This window comes from Panthera tigris, chromosome C2 (assembly GCF_018350195.1).
Source record: "Panthera tigris isolate Pti1 chromosome C2, P.tigris_Pti1_mat1.1, whole genome shotgun sequence".
NCBI lineage: Eukaryota > Metazoa > Chordata > Mammalia > Carnivora > Felidae > Panthera > Panthera tigris.
In genome coordinates, this window is record NC_056668.1 from 120,394,594 (window position 1) to 120,420,438 (window position 25,845).

At 38.0% G+C, this 25,845-nt stretch overlaps 1 protein-coding gene across 6 annotated transcripts in view; it reads left to right on the top strand.

Annotated features, from left to right (window-relative positions):
- TFDP2 (transcription factor Dp-2) overlaps positions 1-25,845 on the top strand; it is a 188,498-nt gene that overhangs the window by 36,006 nt on the left and 126,647 nt on the right. For 5 of the 6 annotated variants that reach the window (XM_042998662.1, XM_007086342.3, XM_042998659.1 and 2 more), the window contains exon 2: positions 21,364-21,479. In XM_042998662.1, the coding sequence (XP_042854596.1) occupies positions 21,465-21,479 (15 nt within the window). In that variant the 5' untranslated portion in view covers positions 21,364-21,464. Of the gene's footprint in view, positions 1-21,363; positions 21,480-24,601; positions 24,674-25,845 lie in introns of all 6 variants that reach the window. The other variant, XM_042998661.1, reaches the window with a different exon arrangement.

Consider the following 25,845-nt stretch of genomic DNA (forward strand, 5'->3'; position numbering starts at 1 on the left):
TGCTCAGAAAGGGCACATGTGCATAGTATTTGTTAGGTTACATCATATTCAAACTGGGTTTTTCCCCAGTTTTAGTGATATAATTGACATGTAACATTGTCTGAGCATAAGGTGTACAACATATGATTTAATATGTATATATATTGCAAAGTAATGACCCCAGTAACTTTAGTTAACGATTATCATCTCATGTAGTTAATACAAATTCTTTTCTTGCCATTAGTGTTTTTAAGATTTATTCTCTTAGCAGCTTTCAAATATACAATATAGTATTGTTAACTGTAGTCACCATGCTGTACATTATATCCTCAGAATATATAACTGGAAGTTTGTACATTTTGACTGCCTTCACCTAATTCACCACCAACTTCCACCCCCTGCCTCTGGCAACCACCAATCTATTCTGTCTTTATGAGTTCAGTTTTTTTAGATTCCACATAAAAGTGAGATTATACAGTATTTGTTATTCTCTGATTTATTTCAGTTAGCGTAACACCCTCAAGGTCATTCATGTTGTTACAAATGGCAGGATTTCCTTCTCTTTTAAGGATGAATAACATTCGGGGCGCATGGATGGTTCAGTCGGTTGAGTGTCCGACTTCAGCTAGGGTCATGGTCTCGTGGTCTGTGAGTTTGAGCCCTGAGTTGGGCTGTGTGCTGACAGCTCAGAGCCTGGAGCCTGCTTTGGATTCTCTGTCTCTTTCTTTCTCTGCCCTTCTCCTGTTCACACTCTGTCTGTTTTTCTCTCTCTCAAAAATAAATAAACATTAAAATAATTTTTGAAAAAAAAAAAATTTTTTTTTTTAACGTTTATTTATTTTTGAGACAGAGAGAGACAGAGCATGAATGGGGGAGGGGCAGAGAGAGAGGGAGACACAGAATCAGAAGCAGGCTCCAGGCTCTGAGCTGTCAGCACAGAGCCCGACGGGGCTCGAACTCACGGACCGCGAGATCATGACCTGAGCCGAAGTCGGATGCTCAACCGACCAAGCCACCCAGGTGCCCCTAAAATAATTTTTTAAAAAAAGGATGAATAACATTCCACTCTCTCTATATACACATCTCATTTTCTTTATCCATTTATCTGTTGATGAATAGTTCGGTTGTTTCCATGTGTTGGTTTTCGTAAATGCTGGATGAACATGGGGGTGAAGATACCTCTTTGAGATAGTGGGTTTAGTGATTTCATTTCCTTTGGATATATGCCCAGAAGTGAGATTGCTGGATCATATGGCAATTTTAATTTTTTAAAATTTAATTTAATTTAATTTTTTGAGGAAACTCTGCTGTTTTCCATAGTGACTACACCAATTTACATCCCCACCAACAGTGCACGAGGCTTCCCTTTTCTCCACATCCTCACTAACACTTATCTCTTCTGTTTGATGGCAGTCATTCTGACAGGTGTGAGATGGTATCTCATTGTGGTTTCGATGTGCATTTCTCTGATGATTAGTGATAAGCACCTTTTCATGTACCCTTTTGCCATTTGTATGTCTTCTTAGGAAAAATGTCTGTTTAGTTCCTCTGCCCATTTTAAAATCAGATTGTTTTTTGCTTTTGAACTCTATGCTTTTTAAAATATATTTTGGATATTAACCCCTTATGACATATATAATTTTAAAATATTTTCTCCCATTTAGTAGGTTGCCTTTTCATTTTGTTGATGGTGCCCTTTGCTGTGCAGAAGCTTTTTAGTTTGATGTAGTCCTACCTGTTCATGTTTGCTTTTGGTGCCTTTGCTTTTGGTGTCAAACCCCCCCAAAAAAAATCATTGCCAAGACCAATGTCAAGGAGCATACCCCCAAAACTGCTTTTTGATGTCCTTGAAACTTGAAGTACAGCTTAGCAGGGTATAATATCCTTGGTTTCCATTTTCTTTCCTTAAGTTTCTTGAAAAGACCTACTGTTGTCTTGCTTTATATGTTATTTTTGAGAAATCTCATGCTAGTCTAATTCCCTTGCCTTTATCTTTGTGAATTGTTTTATCATTTTGCCTGGATGCCATAAAATTTTGTTTTGCTTTTTTTTTTCTTTAAACAGTTTACAAGGATATGTGTCCAAGTTGATCGTTCTGGGTCAGTTTTCTCAAGTATCTGATAGGCCTTTTCCATATGTAGATTCAGGCCTTTTATTTCTGGAAAGTTTTCTTGTGTTATAGTTTCAATGTTAGTGCTGTCCCATTAATTTCATTTTCTTCAATAGGGACACCAATAATACAAATGTTCTTTTCCTGTTACCCATTTCAGACAGTTTCTCTCTGACGCTTTTGCTTCTTTCTTTATGTCATTTTCATTCTCTTTATCATTTTCTTCCTTTTCTTCAACAACATTTATTGAGTTTTCATTAAAATCTGTTCTCTCTCATGTGTGCCTTATAATTTATTTTTCATTTCTTTTTAAAAATTTAATGTGTTTATTTTTATTTTTGAGAGAGAGAGCATGAGCAGGGAGGGGCAGAGAGAAGGGGACAGAGGATCTGAAGCAGGCTCCGCGCTGACAGGAGTGAGCCTGATGTGGGCCCCGAACTCATAAACCTTGAGATCATGACCTCAGCCGAAGGTGGATGCTCAACCAACTGAGCTGCCTGGGCATCCCAGGAATTTAATTTTTCATTTCTTACATGATTTTGTCTTTTCTTCTACTGATGGAGTTCAACTCTAATTTCTTTTTGTTTTTGTCTGTTTTGATTCTTTGTTTTTGTATTTCTGACTCAAGGTTTTTTTCAGATCTTCAAATTCTTGTTTGGAGATATTTAATTCAGTTTGAAGTGAGTGCTGGTTTTCCCAACTCCATGATTGGTTCTGGGAGAGAAAACTATCAACAGAAAACCTTTTATTTGTATTTTTCTGATTGTTGCAATACTTTAGTAGGCATATACTTACTTTTGTGTCTCTTCCTTCTGTGAACAAAGTGTGTCTAGTTTTAAGGTTCTTCTGCTACTCTTCCCTATTCTGTTCAGTTTTTTTTTTTTTTTTTTTTTTTTATGAATTTGTGGCTTTGGTGGTGCAGGAAAAGGGTAGAAGAAGGGTTGGTGTGTCGTGTTCCCATTTTGCTTCCGTAGTATGTGTAATTAATTTCTCCCTCTTATTGCCTTTTTTCCATTAAATGCCTTATCTGCAAGAGTTACCATCTCCTCTCTCTATCTGTATACGCAATTTCCCGCCAGAAGCACTGTTTCTGGGGGGCTACCACTGCTGGTTCAGTGGTTTCTAGATACTTTCACATCACTAGAGCTATGAACTATTAAGTCCTAACCTTGTGTTCAGTATTTTCACCTTAATTATTTTACTCTTTGGGGTAATTCTGTATGTGTTTCCTCTGAATTTTTTGTACCCCTGTGCTCTTTTTCATTGAATCTTCATAGCCTCCTTTCACTTTCTGTATCCACAGACTAGAAGGTAGAGAATTTGTTTGTTTTCCTTTACTTATACCTAACTTGAAGGTTGCTGTAATCTCTGCCTCTTTTTAATGATAATGTTGAAGGCGTGAGTCCTGTGTGGTTTTATTTATTCTCCTTGTTTATTTTCTATCTGTTTGGGGAAGCTGAGAGAGATTAGTAATCAGGCTACCTCCATTGTTCTATAAGCTCAAAAGATCCAGTAATCCCTAGTTTCATATAATTTTATACCTGAAAAACCCAAGAGTCAAGTGAAAAACTACTACAGATAGTAAAAAATTCAGTTTTGTAGTGAGCTATAAAATTAGCAACTAGAAATCTGTAACTTTATTACATACAAACAGCTTGGAGGCTATGATGGAGAATTCCATGTGTAAAAGGACAACAGCCAGCTAAAACAACAACAAAACCTGGGGATAGCTATAAAAAGAAATGTATAAAACCTAGTGTGTTGGTTTCCTAGGGCTGCCATAACAAAGTGCCACACACTAGGTGGATTAAAACAATAGAAATTTATTCTCTCACTGTTTTATAGGCTAGAAGTCAAAATCAAACTGTTGGCAGGACCATCCTTGCTCTGGTGCCTTTAGGAGAGGATCCTTCCTTGTCTCTTCCAGTTTTTGGTAGCTCCAGGCATTTCTTGATTAGTGGCAGTATAACTCCCGTCTCTGCCTCCAACTCTACATGGCTGACTTCTCTTTGTGTCTTTGTCTTTATCTCTTCTGTTCTTTTTTACTTTTTTTACTTTTTTTAAGGTTTATTTATTTTTTGAGAGAGAAGGAGAGACCGAGTGTGAGCAGGAGAGGGGCAGAGAGAGGGAGTCGCGGAATCTGAAGCAGGCTCCAGGCTCCAAACTGTCAGCATAGAGCCTTAAGTGGAGCTTGAGCTCATGAACCGTGAGATCATGACCTGAGCTGAAGTCACACGCTTAACCAACTGAGCCACCCAGGTGCCCCTCTCTTCTCCTGTTCTAAAGAACACTAGTCATATTGGATTAGGAGTCACCCTAATTCCAGTGTGCCCTCACCCTATCTTGATTCCATCTACAAAAACCCTAATTTCCAAATAAGGTCACAATCATAGGTATCAGGGATTAGGAATTAGGAATTGGACATATCTTTTTGCAGGACACAGTTCCACCCATAACACCTACGTGAGGAAAAATGGTAAATATCCCTGAAGGGCATAAAGCAGATTTAAATAAATGGAAATATATACTCTGTTCTTAGGTAAGAGGACTCAACATTTTTAAGATGTGAAACTTCTAAATTAAGTTAATTTAGGGAGGATTGACATCCAGTAAAAACACTGACAAGTTTTTGGTTTTTGTTTTTTTCTTGGAATTGGAGATGCATATTGCAAAGGCTAAATCAAGAAGTAGACAAGTAGGAGTGCCTGGGTGGCTCAGTTGGTTAAGCGATCGACTCGATTTTGGCTCAGGTTGTGATCTCACAGTTATGAGATCTGAGACCCATGTTGGGCTCCATGCTGAGCAGGGAGCCTGCTTGAGATTTTCTTACCCTCTCCCTCTCCCCTCCCCCTTTCAAAATAAACATAAAAAAAAAAAGTAGACTAGTAATGATCATCAAATAAACTGAAAAAGAACAAAAAAATTGCAAGTAAATGTCATCTAAAAAATCTTTTAATAAACACTAATAAACATTCTGTACTGGTGAAGCTATGGCGAAACAAGTACTTTTATATACTGCTGGTTGGGGTGCAAATTTTCACACCTGTCGGGGACAATTTAGCAACATTTCTATAAGTGTATATATATCATTAGATCAAAGAATTCCACATACAAAATTATGTGTGTATAAGGTTATTCATTGAGCCATTGCTTATAATAGAAAAGATTGGAGACCCAAATTCCAACAAGAGGGAACTGGTTAAATGTTATATTACAAGCAGTTGTAAAAGGGAATAAGGATATTCTCTTTGTACTGATTTGGCAAGATCTCAATGCTGTATTGTTAAGTGTAAAAAAACCAAGATACAGAACTAAATGTTTAGCTTTTTTAAAAAATAGGAAAACTAGACCATTTTTATTTTACCTGTATATACTTAAAAAAACCTGGGGCAGATACATCAGAAACTTAAGTATTGAGACTTGTCCATACAGAGGTATAAATGAGATAGGTAGGAAATAGGCAAATGGAGGAATAACATTGGGAGAATGATGTTTCACTCTGTACCTTTCTGTACTTTCTACCTTTCCTGTCCTCTTTTTTTTTTTTTTTTTAATATATGAAATTTATTGTCAAATTGGTTTCCATACAACACCCAGTGCTCATCCCAAAAGGTGCCCTCCTCAATACCCATCACCCACCCTCCCCTCCCTCCCACCCCCCATCAACCCCCAGTTTGTTCTTGGTTTTTAACAGTCTCTTATGCTTTGGGTCTCTCCCACTCTAACCTCTTTTTTTTTTTTTTCCTTCCCCTCCCCCATGGGTTTCTGTTACGTTTCTCAGGATCCACATAAGAGTGAAACCATATGGTATCTGTCTTTCTCTGTATGGCTTATTTCACTTAGCATCACACTCTCCAGTTCCATCCACGTTGCTACAAAAGGCCATATTTCATTCTTTCTCATTGCCACATAGTATTCCATTGTGTATATACACCACAATTTCTTTATCCATTCATCAGTGGATGGACATTTAGGCTCTTTCCATAATTTGGCTATTGTTGAGAGTGCTGCTATAAACATTGGGGTACAAGTGCCCCTATACATCAGTACTCCTGTATCCCTTGGGTAAATTCCTAGCAGTGCTATTGCTGGGTCATAGGGTAGGTCTATTTTTAATTTTCTGAGGAACCTCCACACTGCTTTCCAGAGCGGCTGCACCAATTTGCATTCCCACCAACAGTGCAAGAGGGTTCCCGTTTCTCCACATCCTCTCCAGCATCTATAGTCTCCTGATTTGTTCATTTTGGCCACTCTGACTGGCGTGAGGTGATATCTGAGTGTGGTTTTGATTTGTATTTCCCTGATAAGGAGCAACGTTGAACATCTTTTCATGTGCCTGTTGGCCATCCGGATGTCTTCTTTAGAGAAGTGTCTATTCATGTTTTCTCCCCATTTCTTCACTGGGTTATTTGTTTTTCAGCTGTGGAATTTGGTGAGTTCTTTATAGATTTTGGATACTAGCCCTTTGTCTGATATGTCATTTGCAAATATCTTTTCCCATTCCGTTGGTTGCCTTGTAGTTTTGTTGGTTGTTTCCTTTGCTGTGCAGAAGCTTTTTATCTTCATAAGGTCCCAGTAGTTCACTTTTGCTTTTAATTCCCTTGCCTTTGGGGATGTGCCGAGTAAGAGATTGCTACGGCTGAGGTCAGAGAGGTCTTTTCCTGCTTTCTCCTCTAAGGTTTTGATGGTTTCCTGTCTCACATTCAGGTCCTTTATCCATTTTGAGTTTATTTTTGTGAATGGTGTGAGAAAGTGGTCTAGTTTCAACCTTCTGCATGTTGCTGTCCAGTTCTCCCAGCACCATTTGTTAAAGAGACTGTCTTTTTTCCATTGGATGTTCTTTCCTGCTTTGTCAAAGATGAGTTGGCCATACGTTTGTGGGTCTAGTTCTGGGGTTTCTATTCTATTCCATTGGTCTATGTGTCTGTTTCTGTGCCAATACCATGCTGTCTTGATGATGACAGCTTTGTAGCAGAGGCTAAAGTCTGGGATTGTGATGCCTCCTGCTTTGGTCTTCTTCTTCAAAATTACTTTGGCTATTCGGGGCCTTTTGTGGTTCCATATGAATTTTAGGATTGCTTGTTCTAGTTTCGAGAAGAATGCTGGTGCCATTTTGATTGGGATTGCATTGAATGTGTAGATAGCTTTGGGTAGTATTGACATTTTGACAATATTTATTCTTCCAATCCATGAGCAGGGAATGTCTTTCCATTTCTTTATATCTTCTTCAATTACCTTCATAAGCTTTCTATAGTTTTCAGCATACAGATCTTTTACATCTTTGGTTAGATTTATTCCTAGGTATTTTATGCTTCTTGGTGCAATTGTGAATGGGATCAGTTTCTTTATTTGTCTTTCTGTTGCTTCATTGTTAGTGTATAAGAATGCAACTGATTTCTGTACATTGATTTTGTATCCTGCAACTTTGCTGAATTCATGTATCAGTTCTAGCAGACTTTTGGTGGAGTCTATCGGATTTTCCATGTATAATATCATGTCATCTGCAAAAAGCGAAAGCTTGACTTCATCTTTGCCAATTTTGATGCCTTTGATTTCCTTTTGTTGTCTGATTGCTGATGCTAGAACTTCCAGCACTATGTTAAACAACAGCGGTGAGAGTGGGCATCCCTGTCGTGTTCCTGATCTCAGGGAAAAAGCTCTCAGTTTTTCCCCATTGAGGATGATGTTAGCTGTGGGCTTTTCATAAATGGCTTTTATGATGTTTAAGTATGTTCCTTCTATCCGACTTTCTCAAGGGTTTTTATTAAGAAAAGGTGCTGGATTTTGTCAAAGGCCTTTTCTGCATCGATTGACAGGATCATATGGTTCTTCTCTTTTTTTTTGTTAATGTGATGTATCATGTTGATTGATTTGCGAATGTTGAACCAGCCCTGCATCCCAGGAATGAATCCCACTCGATCATGGTGAATAATTCTTTTTGTATGCCGTTGAATTCGATTTGCTAGTATCTTATTGAGAATTTTTGCATCCATATTCATCAGGGATATTGGCCTGTAGTTCTCTTTTTTTATTGGGTCTCTGTCTGGTTTAGGAATCAAAGTAATACTGGCTTCATAGAATGAGTCTGGAAGTTTTCCTTCCCTTTCTATTTCTTGGAATAGCTTGAGAAGGATAGGTATTATCTCTGCTTTAAACGTCTGTAGAACTCCCCTGGGAAGCCACCTGGTCCTGGACTCTTATTTGTTGGGAAATTTTTGATAACCAATTCAATTTCTTCGCTGGTTATGGGTCTGTTCAAGCTTTCTATTTCCTCCTGATTGAGTTTTGGAAGAGTGTGGGTGTTTAGGAATTTGTCCATTTCTTCCAGGTTGTCCAATTTGTTGGCATATAATTTTTCATAGTATTCCCTGATAATTGTTTGTATCTCTGAGGGATTGGTTGTAATAATTCCATTTTCATTCATGATTTTATCTATTTGGGTCATCTCCCTTTTCTTTTTGAGAAGCCTGGCTAGAGGTTTGTCAATTTTGTTTATTTTTTCAAAAAACCAACTCTTTGTTTCGTTGATCTGCTCTACCGTTTTTTTAGATTCTATATTGTTTATTTCTGCTCTGATCTTTATTATTTCTCTTCTTCTGCTGTGTTTAGGCTGCCTTTGCTATTCTGCTTCTATTTCCTTTAGGTGTGCTGTTAGATTTTGTATTTGGGATTTTTCTTGTTTCTTGAGATAGGCCTGGATTGCAATGTATTTTCCTCTCAGGACTGCCTTCGCTGCGTCCCAAAGCGTTTGGATTGTTGTATTTTCATTTTCGTTTGTTTCCATATATTTTTTAATTTCTTCTCTAATTGCCTGGTTGACCCACTCATTCTTTAGTAGGGTGTTCTTTAACCTCCATGCTTTTGGAGGTTTTCCAGACTTTTTCCTGTGGTTGATTTCAAGCTTCATAGCATTGTGGTCTGAAAGTATGCATGGTATAATTTCAATTCTTGTAAATTTATGAAGGGCTGTTTTGTAACCCAGTATATGATCTATCTTGGAGAATGTTCCATGTGCACTCTAGAAGAAAGTATATTCTGTTGCTTTGGGATGCAGAGTTCTAAATATATCTGTCAAGTCCATCTGATCCAATGTATCATTCAGGGCCCTTGTTTCTTTATTGACTGTGTGTCTAGATGATCTATCCATTTCTGTAAGTGGAGTGTTAAAGTCCCCTGCAATGACCACATTCTTATCAATAAGGTTGCTTATGTTTATGAGTAATTGTTTTATATATTTGGGGCTCCTGTATTCGGCGCATAGACATTTATAATTGTTAGCTCTTCCTGATGGATAGACCCTGTAATTATTATATAATGCCCTTCTTCATCTCTTGTTACAGCCTTTAATTTAAAGTCTAGTTAGGGGCGCCTGGGTGGCTCAGTCGGTTGAGCGTCCGACTTCGGTTCAGGTCATGATCTCGCAGTTTGTGAGTTCGAGCCCCGCGTCAGGCTCTGTGCTGACAGCTTGGAGCCTGGAGCCTGCTTCGATTCTGTGTCCCCCTCTCTCTCTGCCCCTCCCCAACTCATGCTCTGTCTCTCTCTGTCTCTCAAAAATAAACATTAAAAAAAATTAAAAATAAATAAATTAAAAAAAAATAAAGTCTAGTTTGTCTGATATAAATATGGCTACTCCAGCTTTCTTTTGGCTTCCAGTAGCATGATAAATAGTTCTCCATCCCCTCACTCTCAATCTAAAGGTGTCCTCAGATCTAAAATGAGTCTCTTGTAGACAGCAAACAGATAGGTCTTGTTTTTTTATCCATTCTGATACCCTATGTCTTTTGGTTGGCGCATTTAATCCATTTACATTCAGTGTTATTATAGAAAGATACGGGTTTAGAGTCATTGTGATGTCTGTATGTTTTATGCTTGTAGTGATGTCTCTGGTACTTTGTCTCACAGGATCCCCCTTAGGTTCTCTTGTAGGGCTGGTTTAATGGTGACAAATCCCTTCAGTTTTTGTTTGTTTGGGAAGACCTTTATCTCTCCTTCTATTCTAAATGACAGACTTGCTGGATAAAGGATTCTCGGCTGCATATTTTTTCTGTTTAGCACACTGAAGATATCGTGCCAATCCTTTCTGGCCTGCCAAGTTTCAAAAGAGAGATCAGTCACGAGTCTTATAGGTCTCCCTTTATATGTGAGGGCACGTTTATCCCTTGCTGCTTTCAGAATTTTCTCTTTATCCTTGTATTTTGCCAGTTTCACTATGATATGTTGTGCAGAAGATCGATTCAAGTTACGTCTGAAGGGAGTTCTCTGTGCCTCTTGGATTTCAATGCCTTTTTCCTTCCCCAGTTCAGGGAAGTTCTCAGCTATAATTTCTTCAAGTACCCCTTCAGCACCTTTCCCTCTCTCTTCCTCCTCTGGGATACCAATTATGTGTATATTATTTCTTTTTAGTGTATCACTTAGTTCTCTAATATTCCCCTCATACTCCTGGATTTTTTTATCTCTCTTTCTCTCAGCTTCCTCTTTTTCCATAACTTTATCTTCTAGTTCACCTATTCTCTCCTCTGCCCCTTCAGTCCGAGCCGTCGTCGTTTCCATTTTGTTTTGCATTTCGTTTAAAGCGCTTTTCAGCTCCTCGTGACTGTTCCTTAGTCCCTTGATCTCTGTAGCAAGAGATTCTCTGCTGTCCTCTATACTGTTTTCAAGCCCAGCGATTAATTTTATGACTATTATTCTAAATTCACTTTCTGTTATATTATTTAAATCCTTTTTGATCAGTTCATTAGCTGTTGTTATTTCCTGGAGATTCTTCTGAGGGGAATTCTTCCGTTTGGTCATTTTGGATAGTCCCTGGAGTGGTGAGGGCTTGCAGGGCACTTCCCCTGTGCTGTGGTGTATAACTGGAGTTGGTGGGCGGGGCTGCAGTCAGACCTGATGTCTGCCCCCAGGCCACCGCTGGGGCCACAGTCAGACTGGTGTGTGGCTTCTCTTCCCCTCTCCTAGGGGTGGGATTCACTGTGGTGTGGCGTGGCCGTCTGGGCTACTTGCACATTGCCAGGCTTGTGGTGCTGGGGATCTGGCGTATTAGCTGGGGTGGGTAGGCAAGGTGCACGGGGGGCAGGAGGGGCAGGCTTAGCTCGCTTCTCCTTAGGTGATCCACTTCAGGAGGGGCCCTGTGGCAGCGGGAGGGGGTCAGATCTGCTGCCGGAGGTTTGGCTCCGCAGGAGCACAGAGTTGGGTGTTCGCGCTGCGCGAGCAAGTTCCCTGGCAGGAACTGGTTCCCTTTGGGATTGTGGCTGGGGGATGGGCGAGGGAGATGGCGCTGGCGAGCGCCTTTGTTCCCCACCAAACTGAGCTCTGTCGTCGGGGGGCTCAGCAGCTCTCCCTCCCTTTGTCCTCCAGCCTTCCCGCTTTCTGAGCAGAGCTGTTAACTTATGACCTCCCAGAGGCTAAGTGGCGCTTGCTGTCGGAACACACTCCGTCCGGCCCCTCCGCTTTTGCCAGCCAGACTCGGGGGCTCCGCTTGGCCGGCGAGCCGCCCCTCCGCCCCGGCTCCCTGCCGCCAGTCCGTGGAGCGCGCACCGCCTCGCCGCCCTTCCTACCCTCTTCCGTGGGCCTCTCGTCTGCGCTTTGCTCTGGAGACTCCATTCTGCTAATCCTCTGGCGGTTTTCTAGGTTATTTAGGCAGGTGTAGGTGGAATCTAAGTGATCAGCAGGACGCGCGATGAGCCCAGCGTCCTCCTATGCCGCCATCTTCCCTCTCTCCCCTGCCCTCTTTTTTTTTTTAATCAATGTTAATTTTGGTTTATTATTAAATATTTAGTAAATACTAAATAAATCAAATTAAAAATTATGCAATAATTATCTTTAAGGATGGGAGCTCATGCACGTGAGACAAATGTTCTTATGACCTGCCATTTTTCCAGAAGTCGCTTTTAGATCATTTTAAACTGTGTAGTATTTAGTTTATATTCTTCAACATTTGTAAATAACACAAACCTTCAATCTCCTAAAAATCTTAAATGTAAAATGAAAACTGCTTGGAACTCATCTTTTCATGATATCATCGAACATATATATATAGTAACATCTCATTTCTGTAAACTTTATTGTAAATTTTGGTTCTCTGTGACCTTGGGGAAGTTATTTAAGCTTTCTGACTTAGTACCCCTCTCCCCCCCACCCCCATAAAATGGAATAACTATTCTGCACAGTTATTTTGAGGACTTATATAGTAAATAGCTCTTATGATGATGCTGATTTTAAAATTGTTTCATTTTCATTTGAATATAGATTAGGTACCTATATAAGTATGGTGGTATTCCAAATGACAATTGGAAATTGTACTATTTTCCTCACAGATTACTCCTTTTTGATTGCCTGCAATTTTGTCTTTGTGCACTTTTGGGTAAATTGGACGTTTGATGCTTGCATAGTTCTTTGTACAGTACTTTGTCTAAATTTATTACTACCCACATGATATTTTAAAAACTCACCTGTCCTGTTGTGATGGATCAAGTTGGGATAAGTCTTAACATGTGTATTACTAATCTAAAGCTGTGTTGATCTGGAAATGTGACTTTGCTGAAGAGCGTATGTGCAGCCAGTGATTGAATCCGTGTTGTCATTGTACATAAGTGAATAATGGTTTAAAATTTGGCTTGCACTGCTTGCAAAAAAAAAAAAAAAAAAAAAAAAAAAAAAATTTGGCTTGCACTAAAGAACTTTTCTGTTAGGTCTTGGCATGATTTTGAAATGTGATTTTGTTTTAAATTTGGGTGATATCTTCTAACATTGCTTCTTTGGTCAGGGTAGACTTGTTTTCAGTGAGTGAGAACTGGTAATAAATGTTATAATCTATGGAAATGTTTGAAACAAAAATATCACTTAGGTTTCAATATAGAAGCACATATAAGGAACATGTCATAAGTCCCAATTTTGTCAGGGAATAAGGAAGGAATTCTACTTCAGTGAATTTACTTGGTGAAATGTAATTCTATGTCTAATCTTTCTTTAGTATTAAGCTATCAGTTGTGAATTACTTTGCTAATGTACTCATCCCTAACACTAGCTAACCATTTGTTCCCCTATTACTACATCTTTTCTACTGGATATAATTGGCTTGACGCCTGAAAATCAAGATAAGCAAATTTAGTAAGAATTTTATGTTAATTAAAATTAATAACATGAAGGAAAGCCTGAGGACTTGAGTTACTGACTAATGCATGGGTTTTGTGAAAGCTAACTTGAAGGCTGGAGACCCTTTTTTTTTTTTTTCCTCTCATTTCTGGGATTTGCTTTGAGTTTTGTTTCTTTGAGTTAAGTTTGTTAGATAAATGGATTATGGATGGTAATTATGAACTTATCTGATGTACATAAGAAGTGAGCGAGCATTTCAGTTACTAAAGAATTCCAGAATATAGCTGATATTGCTAGTTTTTAAATAATTAAGATGCAAGTAATTTCTACATAATCTTTGGTGAACATAATTTAGTATCTCTCTGGTTCAGATGTTTGGCTACCTGCTTAAAATCTTTTTGAGGCTTCCCACTAATCAGATGACGTTTCACTGTGCACCTTTTTGTTCTTTCTGGCTTTTGTGTCATCTCTTAGCAGCCCTCCCATTTGCCCTATGTTTTCAGGTACCTAGATCTTCCTTCAGTTTCTGCAACTTCCCATAGGCTTTTCTTCCCATGAGCATTCATTTCCCTGTGCTGCTGGTTGTTCCCTCTGGCTGTGTTGTACCCTCTCTCTTTGCCTCTGGTTTACAAAGTTTGCTTGTTTGTTGAGTTTGGCTCAGATTTCACTTCCTGAAAGAAATCTCTAAAACCACTGGAGGCCCAGTCCTTTAGTGTACATATTTCCTTTGCATCTTTTTTGCCTACTGTAGTAGCACCTACAGTGATTGTCATAAAGTAGTTAATTATAAAATGCATGTTTAATGCCTAAATGTAGGTTCCACAAAGGCAGGGACTGTTACTGTTTCTCGTAGTATCTTTAATGCTCAGCCTAGTGTTTGACATGCAGCAGACATTCAGTAAGTATTTATTGAATAAGTAAATGAATGAGTAGCGCTGAGACAACATTATTCATCATTTCACTGCATGTCTGTAGAAGACTGTTAAAAGTTGTTATTGATTGCTTATAGTATTAATCAGGTTTTATTGTTGCTCAGCATCCTGAATAAAAGCTTATGTAACACTGGAAAATTTTTTTCAACTTAAAAAATAAGCAATGAACATAAAACCAATTTTCTTTTCCTTTTTTTTAATTAAAGATTTTTTTTTAATGTTTATTTATTCATGAGAGAGAGACAGACTGCAAGCAGGGGAGGGGCAGAGAGAGAGGGAGACACAGAATCTGAAGCAGGCTCCAGGCTCTGAGTTGTCAGCATAGAGCATGCATGATACAGGGCTTGAACCCATGAACCGGGAGATCATGACCTGAACCAAAGTGAGACCCTCAGCCGACTGAGCCACCCAGGTGCCCCTCTTTTCCTTTGTAAAATGTTGATGGTTCTTTGGAAGAGTAGCTTTTGGTAAAAGTGTTTTTCAGATTTTACTCTTGTGTACTGTTGTTTTCACCTTAAAAATTAGTGAAATTAAATGTGCCCTTTTATAAATATTTGTCTTATAACTTAAATTAATGAAACACAAATACACTGCTGGATCCAAAAAAACCTTTCTGTTCATGGTAGAAAATTGTCACTCAAAATTATCCTATATAGCTTAATGACATTTCAGAGGTGTAAATGTGGTATATGGTTAAAAATCTTTTCATTTTCTGCTTTCAAGTCATTGTTAAATGAGATTATCATTCTATTTATTTATTTATTTAAGTAGTCTCCACACCCAACACGAACGACCCCAAGATCAGGAGTTGCATGCTCTTCTGACTGAGGCAGCCAGGTGCTCCGAGATTATCATGCTATTAAAGGATGAAAAAAATAAAATATTGAGTATGTAATTCATCAAATAAATATTTTCTTTAAAACAAACAAAAAACAAATATCACTTGAGTTCCAACCATGTACCAGACACTGGGTATATATAATAGTGAACAGATAGGGTCACTGTCCTCATGAAACTTACACTTTAGTTGTCAGAGATAGGCTACATTCTGATAATCGCACAAATAAATAGATAATGAGAAGCTGGTGTGTACTGTGAAAGAAGAAAGTACGAGAGGGTAAATAGAGGGAGACCCTGACCTAGTCTGGTAGCAGGAGAGGGACAGTTTTCCCTGTGGAAGTGACATTGAGAAGAAATCTAAAGGATAGGAATTAACTTTGGTGAATATTTCAGGCTGAGGAAACAGCGTGTGTGGAGGCCCTGAGGCAGGAGGAGCATGTTTTTGAGGAACTGACAGAAGACCAGTAGAATTAGATCACAGAGAGGAAGTGACTCAACACAGAGATGGAGAGGTAGTCGGAGACCAGATCAAACATTAAGGATTGAGTCATTAAAATGTGATTACTGACACCAGTTTGTAGCCTTAAGAAATCTAAATGTCCATCGCTAGGGGACTATATCATAAATTATGGTACAATGATGTAGAGGAATACTATGTAGCTATAAAAAAAATGAAGTTTACTTATGTACTCAAAAATAAAGAAAATTTCAATTTAATATTGAAATTAAAAAAGAGAAAGAACTAAAAAAGGTTAAAACCTGACCCAAAGATATGTGACCTGTGCCATATGAAACTTTCAAGGATGTTGTTGGTGTAGTAAATTATCCTTTTGTATACATGTATTGTAATAGTAATTGCATATTTTGTTATATTTTGAGAATCTGTTATATCTCAAGTCAGATATATTATGGAAATTAGCATAATAATTAAGAACATGTCTACTGGTCTGAGATCCCAGGTTGATATACCGGCATTGCCATTTACACAGTTGGTTAACCAGGCAAGTTACTTCAACTCTCTAAAGCTCAGTTTTGTCATCTTAAACATGTAATAATATTTATCTGATAGAGTTGTGGTATGAATGGTATGAAATTATGCCTGTGAAGCATTTAGGAGAGTGTTTGGAAATGCTCATCACCTAAGAAAGAGTTACACACTACCACTTTGTATGAAAATATCTTCTCATTAATACCACTTACGGGAGTCAGAGTGCAGAAAGAGAACACCGAAGGATGTTATACCCAAAGCTTATTGTAGTTGCCTCTGAGAGGTGGGATCATGGCTGATTATTTGTTTCTTTAGATATTTGATTATTGTTTTGTATGTTCTCCAGACTTTGAAACATGGGCATGTTTTTAAAATTAGTAATGTCTTCATATAAATATGCTGCCTTTGCTGAAATGTAATTGTTTCATAGCCTCTTTTTCAGCAGTGTTAGAAAGTCTACATACCCAGATTTAGGTGATGTTAATCCTACAGACTTATCCATAATTATTCCTTCTCCTTATTTTGATTAGTGCTGTACAATTTTAAAAGGCTTTGTGGCCAGAGCTGCTAATTGTGATTGGGAAGGAAAAGGATTTGCATTTTGAGACCATCTGTGGGAGTTGCATTGTTTGAAACTGACAAGAGATCATGGCAGATGGTGAGGTCACAAAGATTGACTTTTTGAGCTTGACATATTGTGTTCATGAAGCTGGAAGAAGAAATCTAACTTATTTTTTAACCAACTGAAGAGTTTAGTGACAGGAAAAAGTATACAGTTGTTGAGCTAGGATAAAACATAATGCATTAGTGCACATGACTGGTTTATCTTTGAAAATCACCAGTGCCACCAAAGATGGCAGGTTCTTGAAATATTCAGTGCCATGTGTATTTACTTTCTAGATACTTGGTTTTAATCATATGTTGCAAATAAATTTTAGATTGAAGACAATGTTTAAAAGCAAAAGCTTTAAAAATACTTAGAAATGTGCATTTTTATTTATTATTTATTTACTTTTTAAAAAAAGTTTATTTTGAGAGAGACAGAGACAGTGCGAGTGGGGGAGGGGCAGAGAGAGAGAGGGAGACAGAATCCCTAGCAGGCTCTGCACTGTCAGCGTGGAGCCTGATGCAGAGCTCGAACCCACAAAACTGTGAGATCAAAACCTGAGCCTAAACCAAGAATCAGCGCTTAACCTACTAACCCACCCAGGTGCCCTAGAAATGTGGTTGGTTGGTTGGTTTGTTTATTTATTTATCTAGTATTAAAAATTTTTTTTATTAGAAATGTGTATTTTTAAATCAAAGGCTATACGCTCTCAAAGGCAGTATAGCATCCTTTTCAAAGGCAGTATAGCATACTTCTTCAAAGGCAGTATAGCATACTTCTTCATTTTTAATTGAATGAGGCAGATCTCTATCATAATCCCATTTCTTTTTATAACATTTTTCTTAATGTAATTTTACATAATTTAAATTACATTTTGAAGGTTTATGCTTGCTCTTTCATCTACTACGATGTCTTCAGTGCCTAGATTAGTGCCTTGCACATAGTGTTCAGTGCTTACTGAATGAATAAATAAATCAATGAATAAAGTTATTGCCTACTTTTGTTAATTTTAGGAGAGTTTTTCTTAACCACAATTAGACACATTGTTTCCTTTTTAAACTAGATTTATGGTGTGGTATTTTTTACTTCTACTACATGTGAATTATGTATTATTTACTTTGGAAGAAGAAACCTTAATTTGTCATGAGAAAACAGCAAACTACTTTTTTCTCTAACATTGAGGGCTTACACTGTGCTAGGCCATGTGTTATCTTGACTTGTTGAATTAAGTGCTATTTATTACTATTTTGAAGATGAAGAAATTGAGGCACAGAGATGTTAATGTAAATTTACTCAAGAAATCCATGTGCTTTGGCTCTGTTTCAAACATTTATCATTTAGGTAACATTTAGAGGTTTTAATTTGTACTTAGTTCTGGTGAGAGGATACAAAGGGAATACTAAACAAAATTAAGTTAAAGTTAATTAATGTGGTTAAGAAGTATTTTATTGGTAGCCACTTGTTATTGTGTGCTGAAATAATAACGCTCTGTTAGATTTTTTCTTTTAGTTGGGTGAATATCACAGTGTTGCTCAATAGCCCAGCCATTAGGAAATATAGTACCATACTGAATACTGAATATTGTAATGAAGCTAGAAGCAATCCTGACCATTACAACCATATTCTGGAATGAAGAAATGGGAGAAGGGAAAAAGGACATTTACTAGTTGAATCTGGTAGCTCAACCCAATGATGTCTGCTTATATTTCACTGACCAGGATTATGTCATACAGTCAGCACATCTGAAAGGGAGAGTGAGAATGTAGTACTTTTCTTTAGTTGGGCATATTGCCACCTTCAACTTCTCCTAAGGAAGAAGAGGGAAAGATACTGGATAGGCAACAATATCTGCCTTAGATAGATCTAGCAGGTTTCTAAAATTTAACAGGAACTTTGAATGGAAAACCCTTCCTTATTTTTTGTTGTACATTTAGGGGCACCTGGGTGGCTTAGTCGGTTAAGCCTCTGACTTCGGCTCAGGTCATGATCTTGCGGTTCGTGGGTTCGAGCCTTGCCTTGTGTGGGGCTCTGTGCTTACAGCTTGGAGCCCGGAGCCTGCTTTGGGTTCTGGGTCTCCCTCTCTGTCTCTACCCCTCCCCCGCTTACACTCTGTCTCTCTCTTTTTCAAAAATAAATAAACATTAAAAAAATACATTTCAGGGGCGCCTGGGTGGCTCAGTCAGTTAAAACGTCCGACTTCAGCTCAGGTCATGATCTCGTGGTCCGTGAGTTCGAGCCCCGCGTCGGGCTCTGTGCTGGCAGCTCAGAGCCTGGAGCCTGTTTCAGATTCTGTGTCTCCCTCTCTCTCTGACCCTCCCTCATTCATGCTCTGTCTCTCTCTGTCTCAAAAATAAATAAACGTTAAAAAAAAAAAAAGAATAAAAAAATACATTTCAATAGGTCAGAAGGTAATCTTAGAAATATTTAGAATTGACTTTTCATGGGATGCCTGGGTGGCTCAGTTGGTTAAGTGTCCGACTTCACTCAGGTCATGATCTCGTGGTTCATGAGTTCAAGCCCCATGTAGGGCTCTGTGCTGACACCTTAGAGCCTGGAGCCTGTTTCAGATTCTGTGTCTCCCAGAACTTATTTCTGCGCCTCCCCTGCTCGCACTCTGTCTCTCTCTCTGTCAAAAATAACTAAACATTAAAAATTTAAAAAAAAATAAAATAAATAAAATTGACTCTTTGTGATTAGGAATGTTCAGTGTTTATGAATAAAATTTGGTGTATTAACTTGGTGGATCTGATGATTTTCATTTGGACAGATTGTACCTCATTTACTGCTTAACGTAACCCTGAAAAACTCAGTATACCTGTTTTTCAAATGGGGACACTGAAGCTCAAAGTGGTTAAGTCACTTTGTTCAAGGTCGCACAGCTAAGTGTCAGAGCTGAGATTGAGCCTAAATTAAAAAAAATCCATGCTCAGGGTGTCTGGGTGACTCAGTTGGTTGAGTGTCCAACTCATGTTTCCCACTCAGGTCATGATCTCACCAGTTTGTGGGATGGAGCCCCATGTCGGGCTCTGTGCTGAGCGTGAAGCGTACTTAGGATTCTCTCTCTCCCTCTGTCTCTCTCCTCTGCTCTTGTGTGCGTGGACTCTCTCTAAAATAAATAACATTTTTAAAAAGTTAAAAAATAAGAAAAGTAAGAATACTTTTTTTTTTTTTTTTTGCCCACAAAGTTTTACTTATAGATTCCAATTCTAGTGTATGAGATGGACATTTTGGAGTTCCTGTTTCTTCAAGCTCCTATTGCTTATGGTCTTTTCCAAATTAAATTTTATTTTTTCCTTCCCCTTAAATTTCTTTATTAAAGCTTTAATTTTGAAATGATGGTAAAATAAGAGGAAAGTTGCAAAAGTAGGGCAAATAACTTCTAAATACCCTTTTCTCAGATTAACCAGTTGCCAACATTTGCCACATTTGTTTTATCATTCCCACTTTATCTCTATATACAGATTATATATATTTTTTCATCATTTGAAAGCTAGTTGCTGCTATCATACCTCTCCACTTCTAAATATTTTGGTGTATGTTTTCTAAAAACAAGCACATCCACCTAAAAAAACCCCATGGTCCTCTGATCAAAAGCAGGAAATGGAACACTGAAACAATACTATTATCCAGTCTGTGGACTCTATTTCAATTTTTCCAGTAGCCCTAATAATGGTGTTCATAGTAAGTATTTTTTTCTGGTCCAGAGTCCACCTCAGGATCATACTTGGAATTTAATTTTTATGTGATTTTTGTCTTTTTAAATCGGGACTGTTAGGTTTTTTTATTTTTTCTTTCATGACAGTAACATTTTTGAAAAGTTCACCTGTTATTTTATAGAATGACCCTCCATTTAAATTTCTCTGATATTTCCTCATGATTAGATTTAGGTTATGCATTTGGATGGAAATACCTCAGAAGTGATATTATATCCATCTCAGTGCACTTGTGGAGACGCGTGATGTTGGTTTGTGCCACTGTTGGTGGTTATTTGATAGGTTTGATTACTTTGGCTATGTGGTGTGTGTCAGGTTTCTTCACTGTGAAATTTGAATTAGTAGGTATTTTGTGGGGTGATATTTCAAGACTGTGTAAATATCCTTTTTCTCACCCACTTTCACCCACTGGTTGTAGTATCCAATAATGATCCTTGTCTAATCAGTTATTATGATGTTTACAAATTGGTGGTTTTCTTACGTCGTTATTCCTTTCTATTTACTAGTTGGTATTGAATTGCAAAGAAGAGCTTTCCCTTCTTCCTCATTATTTCGTTTAATCTGCTTTTTATCAGTATGCAGTCCTGGATCGTTACTTTATTCAAAGAGTTTATAGTCATAATCTGTTACTGCCACTGTATACTTTGGCGCTCAGTTGTTCCAGATTGTCCAGTTGTAGGCCCTTTAGGCTGGCTCCTGTATACTTTTGATATATCTCCATCATTTCTTGAGCTCTTCCTTACTGTACAATAAAATGTTCTAGTCATATCTTGTACATCTCCTGCCCCAGCTCTGGAATTGGCTATTTCTCCAATAAGCCTTGGTGTTTCTTTCATTGCATTATCTAAAGTAACATAGTATGATATTTCAAAGCCCAGGTTTTATCACTTGTTAGCTGAGTTGATTGGTCAAATTTTTTAACTTCTGTAAGCCCAAATTTCTATCTGGAAAATGAGGGTTAAAATGGTATATGTCTCATAGTGTTGTGAAGATTAAATGATCCCCTTAAAGAACAATGCATGTCACTTGGTAAATATGACATGAACATTGCCTATTATTATTGTTATTATATTACTGTTCCCTCTCTTTTCCCCTTTTGACAGGATGTTCTTTTAAGGAGTTATTGAAGACGAAGTTTTTTTGTTTTTGTTTTTTGTTTGTTTTTTAATGGCTTTACAGAATTTTAAATCGAATACAGTTTGACATGACGGCAAAAAATGTAAGTATTTGTAAATTTTTAAACGTGATATTCTTAATGTGAGTTGTACTTTTCCCTATGCACATTTTCTTCACTATTCTAATTAACCAAGTTCATTTTACTGGCATTAATTTATAATTGTTTTTGTTTATGCATAGAGCAAGATAGTAAACTTTAGTGCTGTTGAATATAGCATTCTACTGGACACGGTAGCATTCTTATAAATTGCTGCCAAGTTGTGTCGTCTCAACAGCTGCAAAATTTCCATCTGTAGAAAGTTTCCCACCCCTCTCCTTTTTTGGTACTGTAATAAATTTGTTTTCGTGCTTGCTGGAGATTTTTACTTAGAAGATCACTGTTTTCTTTGGCCCAGTTTTTTTCTTGTGGACATAAGGGAATATGTATACTGGATATTGTTCAAAAGAAGCTTGCTATCTTCCATGAGATGATTCCTGAGGGGACATTAGATTTTGGATTTTTTGGAGAACTTATTCAGTTTGTTTCCTCTGCTTGAGGCTATCATTTCTGAATCTACTTCCTTTCAAGTTATTTTCTTATTGTCAGGCTGTATCAATGGATTTGTTTCCAGTTATGTGAGGATTATGCTAGAAAATAAATACTACAGCATTTAGGGAAATAACTTACAATTGCTTTACTGTTCCCAGATTGTCATGTTGGAATCTTTGATTGCATGTAACAGAAGCCAGCTTAGGCTACCTTAAAAAGGGAATTTATTATGAAGATACTGGAATGTCTCAAACAATTTATGAGTAGGAATTTAGTGGGCCCTCAGAAAGATCTGAGTACAGGAACTTGAAATCTACCAGGAACTGAAGCAGTGTTTAGTTTCCATTTATTAACTCTGCTTGTCTGTGTGCATCTGCTTCATACTCACTCTCTCTCTCTCTCTCTCTCTCTCTCTCTCTGCAAATCATGCTCCTTAGTTTTCCAGGCAGCATCTCAATATATGTGTTACAGAGCCAGCCTGTTCAGAGAAAGAGAGGTGTGAAGGAAAGGAAGGAGGCAGCTTGGCAGATCCTGTCTGCCCACGTGAGCTCCAATTCCAAACTCCTTGGGGTGGACCTCTGACACTGCTCAAGTGTGATGTCTACTAATGGTTTAGTTAATTGCGACCAGGAAGAGCCAGCATTCTATTGTGTGGAAAGGTCTTTTGTAAGCCAGGCAGTTCCAAATACTGCCTGTTATACATCTAAAGAATAACATTAAAAAAAAAAAAAAAAAAACAACCACCTTAATTATTTATCTCTATTTTCCTATTATTAACTTTGCTTTTGACATGCTGTAAGTAGCTGTAAGCAGATATAGATTTTGTTTCATTATAATTTAATTAATTTCATTAGGATAAATTATCAGGAGTAGTAGGCTTTAATCTAAGACTTACATATTTGTTAAAGTGCTGTTGGGGGGAAAGAAGAAACAAAGTTTTAGTCTGTGTATAGGGAATTTTCTTATAGGATATTATCCTGATTTTTTTTTTCTCCTTTAGGAAAAAGGGGAGGTAAAAGTTATCCTGAACCACAAGATGGTTAACATTCAAATAGCAAGCATATTTTGGCTTAAAATGTGCCTTGAATCAAATATCATCTTCTTAGTCATATGTACAATTCACTATATTAAAAGTTGTTTCCCTAAAGTAGCATAAAACATTTGAACCAGTGATGATTATACTCCCATTATTTTGTTTGTATATTTGGAAGAAATCAAACAGTGAGCAATATATTTCTCTTTCTGCTATGGCATCGTACGGGGAGAGGGATAAGTGATGAGCTGATGGTCTTTTGATACCTTTGAGTTAGGGACATGGAGAAGTCAAACCTCAGATTAGGCTAATGTATGTGGAAAAGAATTGGAATAGACTGTCTGAAAATAACCAATCAAGTTTACTACCTATTCTGCAATAGATACGAACATTTTTGTGGCTTTTAATATGTTTTGTCAAGATACTTAGTGAAAGGATTATACTAGTTCACAGTGCCACAAACAATTCATTCTCCTTCTTCCCCCACCCACCAAATATATGTACCTGATCCTGTTCTAGGCTCCTGCCTTCTTTGGGCTTATAGTCTAGTGAGAGAAGACAGTGAATACATATATACTGTCAGGTAATGATAAATGTCACGAAGAAAAATAAAATAGGGTAAGAAGAAAGAGGGTGATGGTAGCAAGGGAGAGCTCTTTCAACTCAGGTGTTCAGAGAGTTCTCTTTAAGGGCATGACATTCAGACAATGCTCTTGAGTCTCAATCCAAGAAGAAGCCAATCATATGAATATATGGGAAAAGATCATTCCAGGTAGAGGCAGGAAAAGGTGTGGTTGTTTAAGAAACAGCAAGGTGACCAGTTTTATAAGTGGAACAGACTAAGCAAGGGATAGTGGTAGGGGATGAAGTCAGAAGGGAAACAGGGGCTGGATCATGTGGACCCTCAAGGACTGGGGCGTTGGGTGTGTATTTGAAATGTCAGTAAGGAGCCATTAGAGATTTGGTGGATAATTGCATGACCTGACTTACCATCTTAGAAAGTTTGTCCTGACTGCTGAGTCAATAGATTGAAGAGGGGCATAGTAGAAGCAGGAGACTCATTTGGCACTTAACTCAGTAGTTCAGACACACACACAGGTCTTAGAGAGGCATTAGTAAACACATACTCAAATATTTACATCCTTATTTTCTGTTTCTCATGTTACATTTCTCTTACGAGAGCAGGTTTTTTGTGAAGAGTTGTTTTTGCCTTATCCATGCCATAGTAGGCCTCATGATTACAAATGATAGCGACCCTATTCAAAATAGCTTAAGGCAAAAAATGGAATTTGTTGATTCACATAACTGAAAAGTTTGGAGTAGTGTGGCTTCAAACATATCTGGATTCAGGGGATCACATGATGGTGTCAGGGATCTAGTCTCCGTTTTTCCATCTCTTGGCTCTATATGGTAGCAGAATACCCTATATTGGCCTTATAATTCTTATATCAGAAGAAGAGAGGGAACTTTTCTTTTTTAGCGTGTATATTTCAGATTCCCTGGAGGAGCTTTGGTTGACCCTGCTTGGCCCACATGTTCAGTTAGACAAGTGGAGAAAGAAGTGGGCCAGGTCTGGGTCATGGGTCCACTTTTGTTGAAATAGCACAATTGAAGCTCAAGGATTAACAGCCATACTGAAACTACATGGATTGTGGGATGGGTCATTTTGCAAAAAGTAAGTTCTGTAAAGCTGGCAATATATTCATTGTTTCTGAGATAAAATTGTTGTCAAATGGTATCTAGTAGCCACTGATACACTTCATGACCACAAATGCAGGTGTGTTCTAACTTAAGCTCCCTCAATATACAATCAAGAATTTGGAAGGTAATTTGATGTGTATTTTGAGCCTTGTCAAATAATCTTTTAAAAAATATGTAAGCCTTGGGGTGCCTGGGTGGCTCAGTTGGTTAAGCGTCCGACTTTGGCACAGGTCATGATCTCATGCTTTGTGGGGTTGAGCCCCGCATTGAGCTATGTGTTGATGGCTCACAGCCTAGAATCTGCTTCAGATTCAATGCCTCTCTCTCTCTCTCTCTCTCTCTCTCTCTCTCTCTCTCTGTGTCTCTCTGTGCACCTCCCCGACTCACCCTCTGTCTCTCTCTCAAAAATAAATAAAAAACATTTTTAAAAATGTAAGCCATGATACTCATTATAGAAAAATTAGAAAATACAGATAAGGAAATGGCATAGAGATTAGCAGCAGAATTTTGCCTAGGAAGACATCTGGTATATATACAAGTGTGTGTGTATGTAAAAAATATATGTATATATTTCTAATAAAAATGTCATGCTGTTTTGTAACCTACTGTTTAGCTTAATCTCTGTGATGAATGTCTTTTCTTATCTTAATATCTCTGCAACCATTTTAAATGACTGTTTTATGTTATCTACTAAATAGGCATTATACTTTCTTAATATTGGCCATTAAGTTATTTCTATTTTTATATATTTTTAAAAATTTTTTTAATGTTTATTTATTTTTGAGAGAAAGTGAGCGGGGAGGGGCAGAGAGAGAGAAAGACACAGAATCTGAAGAGGCTCCAGGCTCTGAGCTGTCAGCACAGAGCCTGACTCAGGGCTCAAACTCACAAGCCTTGAGATCATGACCTGAGCCGAAGTCAGACGCTTAACCGACTGAGCCACCCAGGTGCCCCTCTATTTTTATATTTTTTAAGTTTATTTATATTTCTAGAGGGAGAGTGAGGGGCAGTGGAGGAGGGGAAGAGACAGGGGGACAGACAAACTGAAGCGGGCTCTGCACTGAAAGAAGAGAGCCTGATGTGGCGCTCAAACTCACAAACTGTGAGATCGTGACCTAAGCTGAAGTCGGATGCTTAACTGACTGA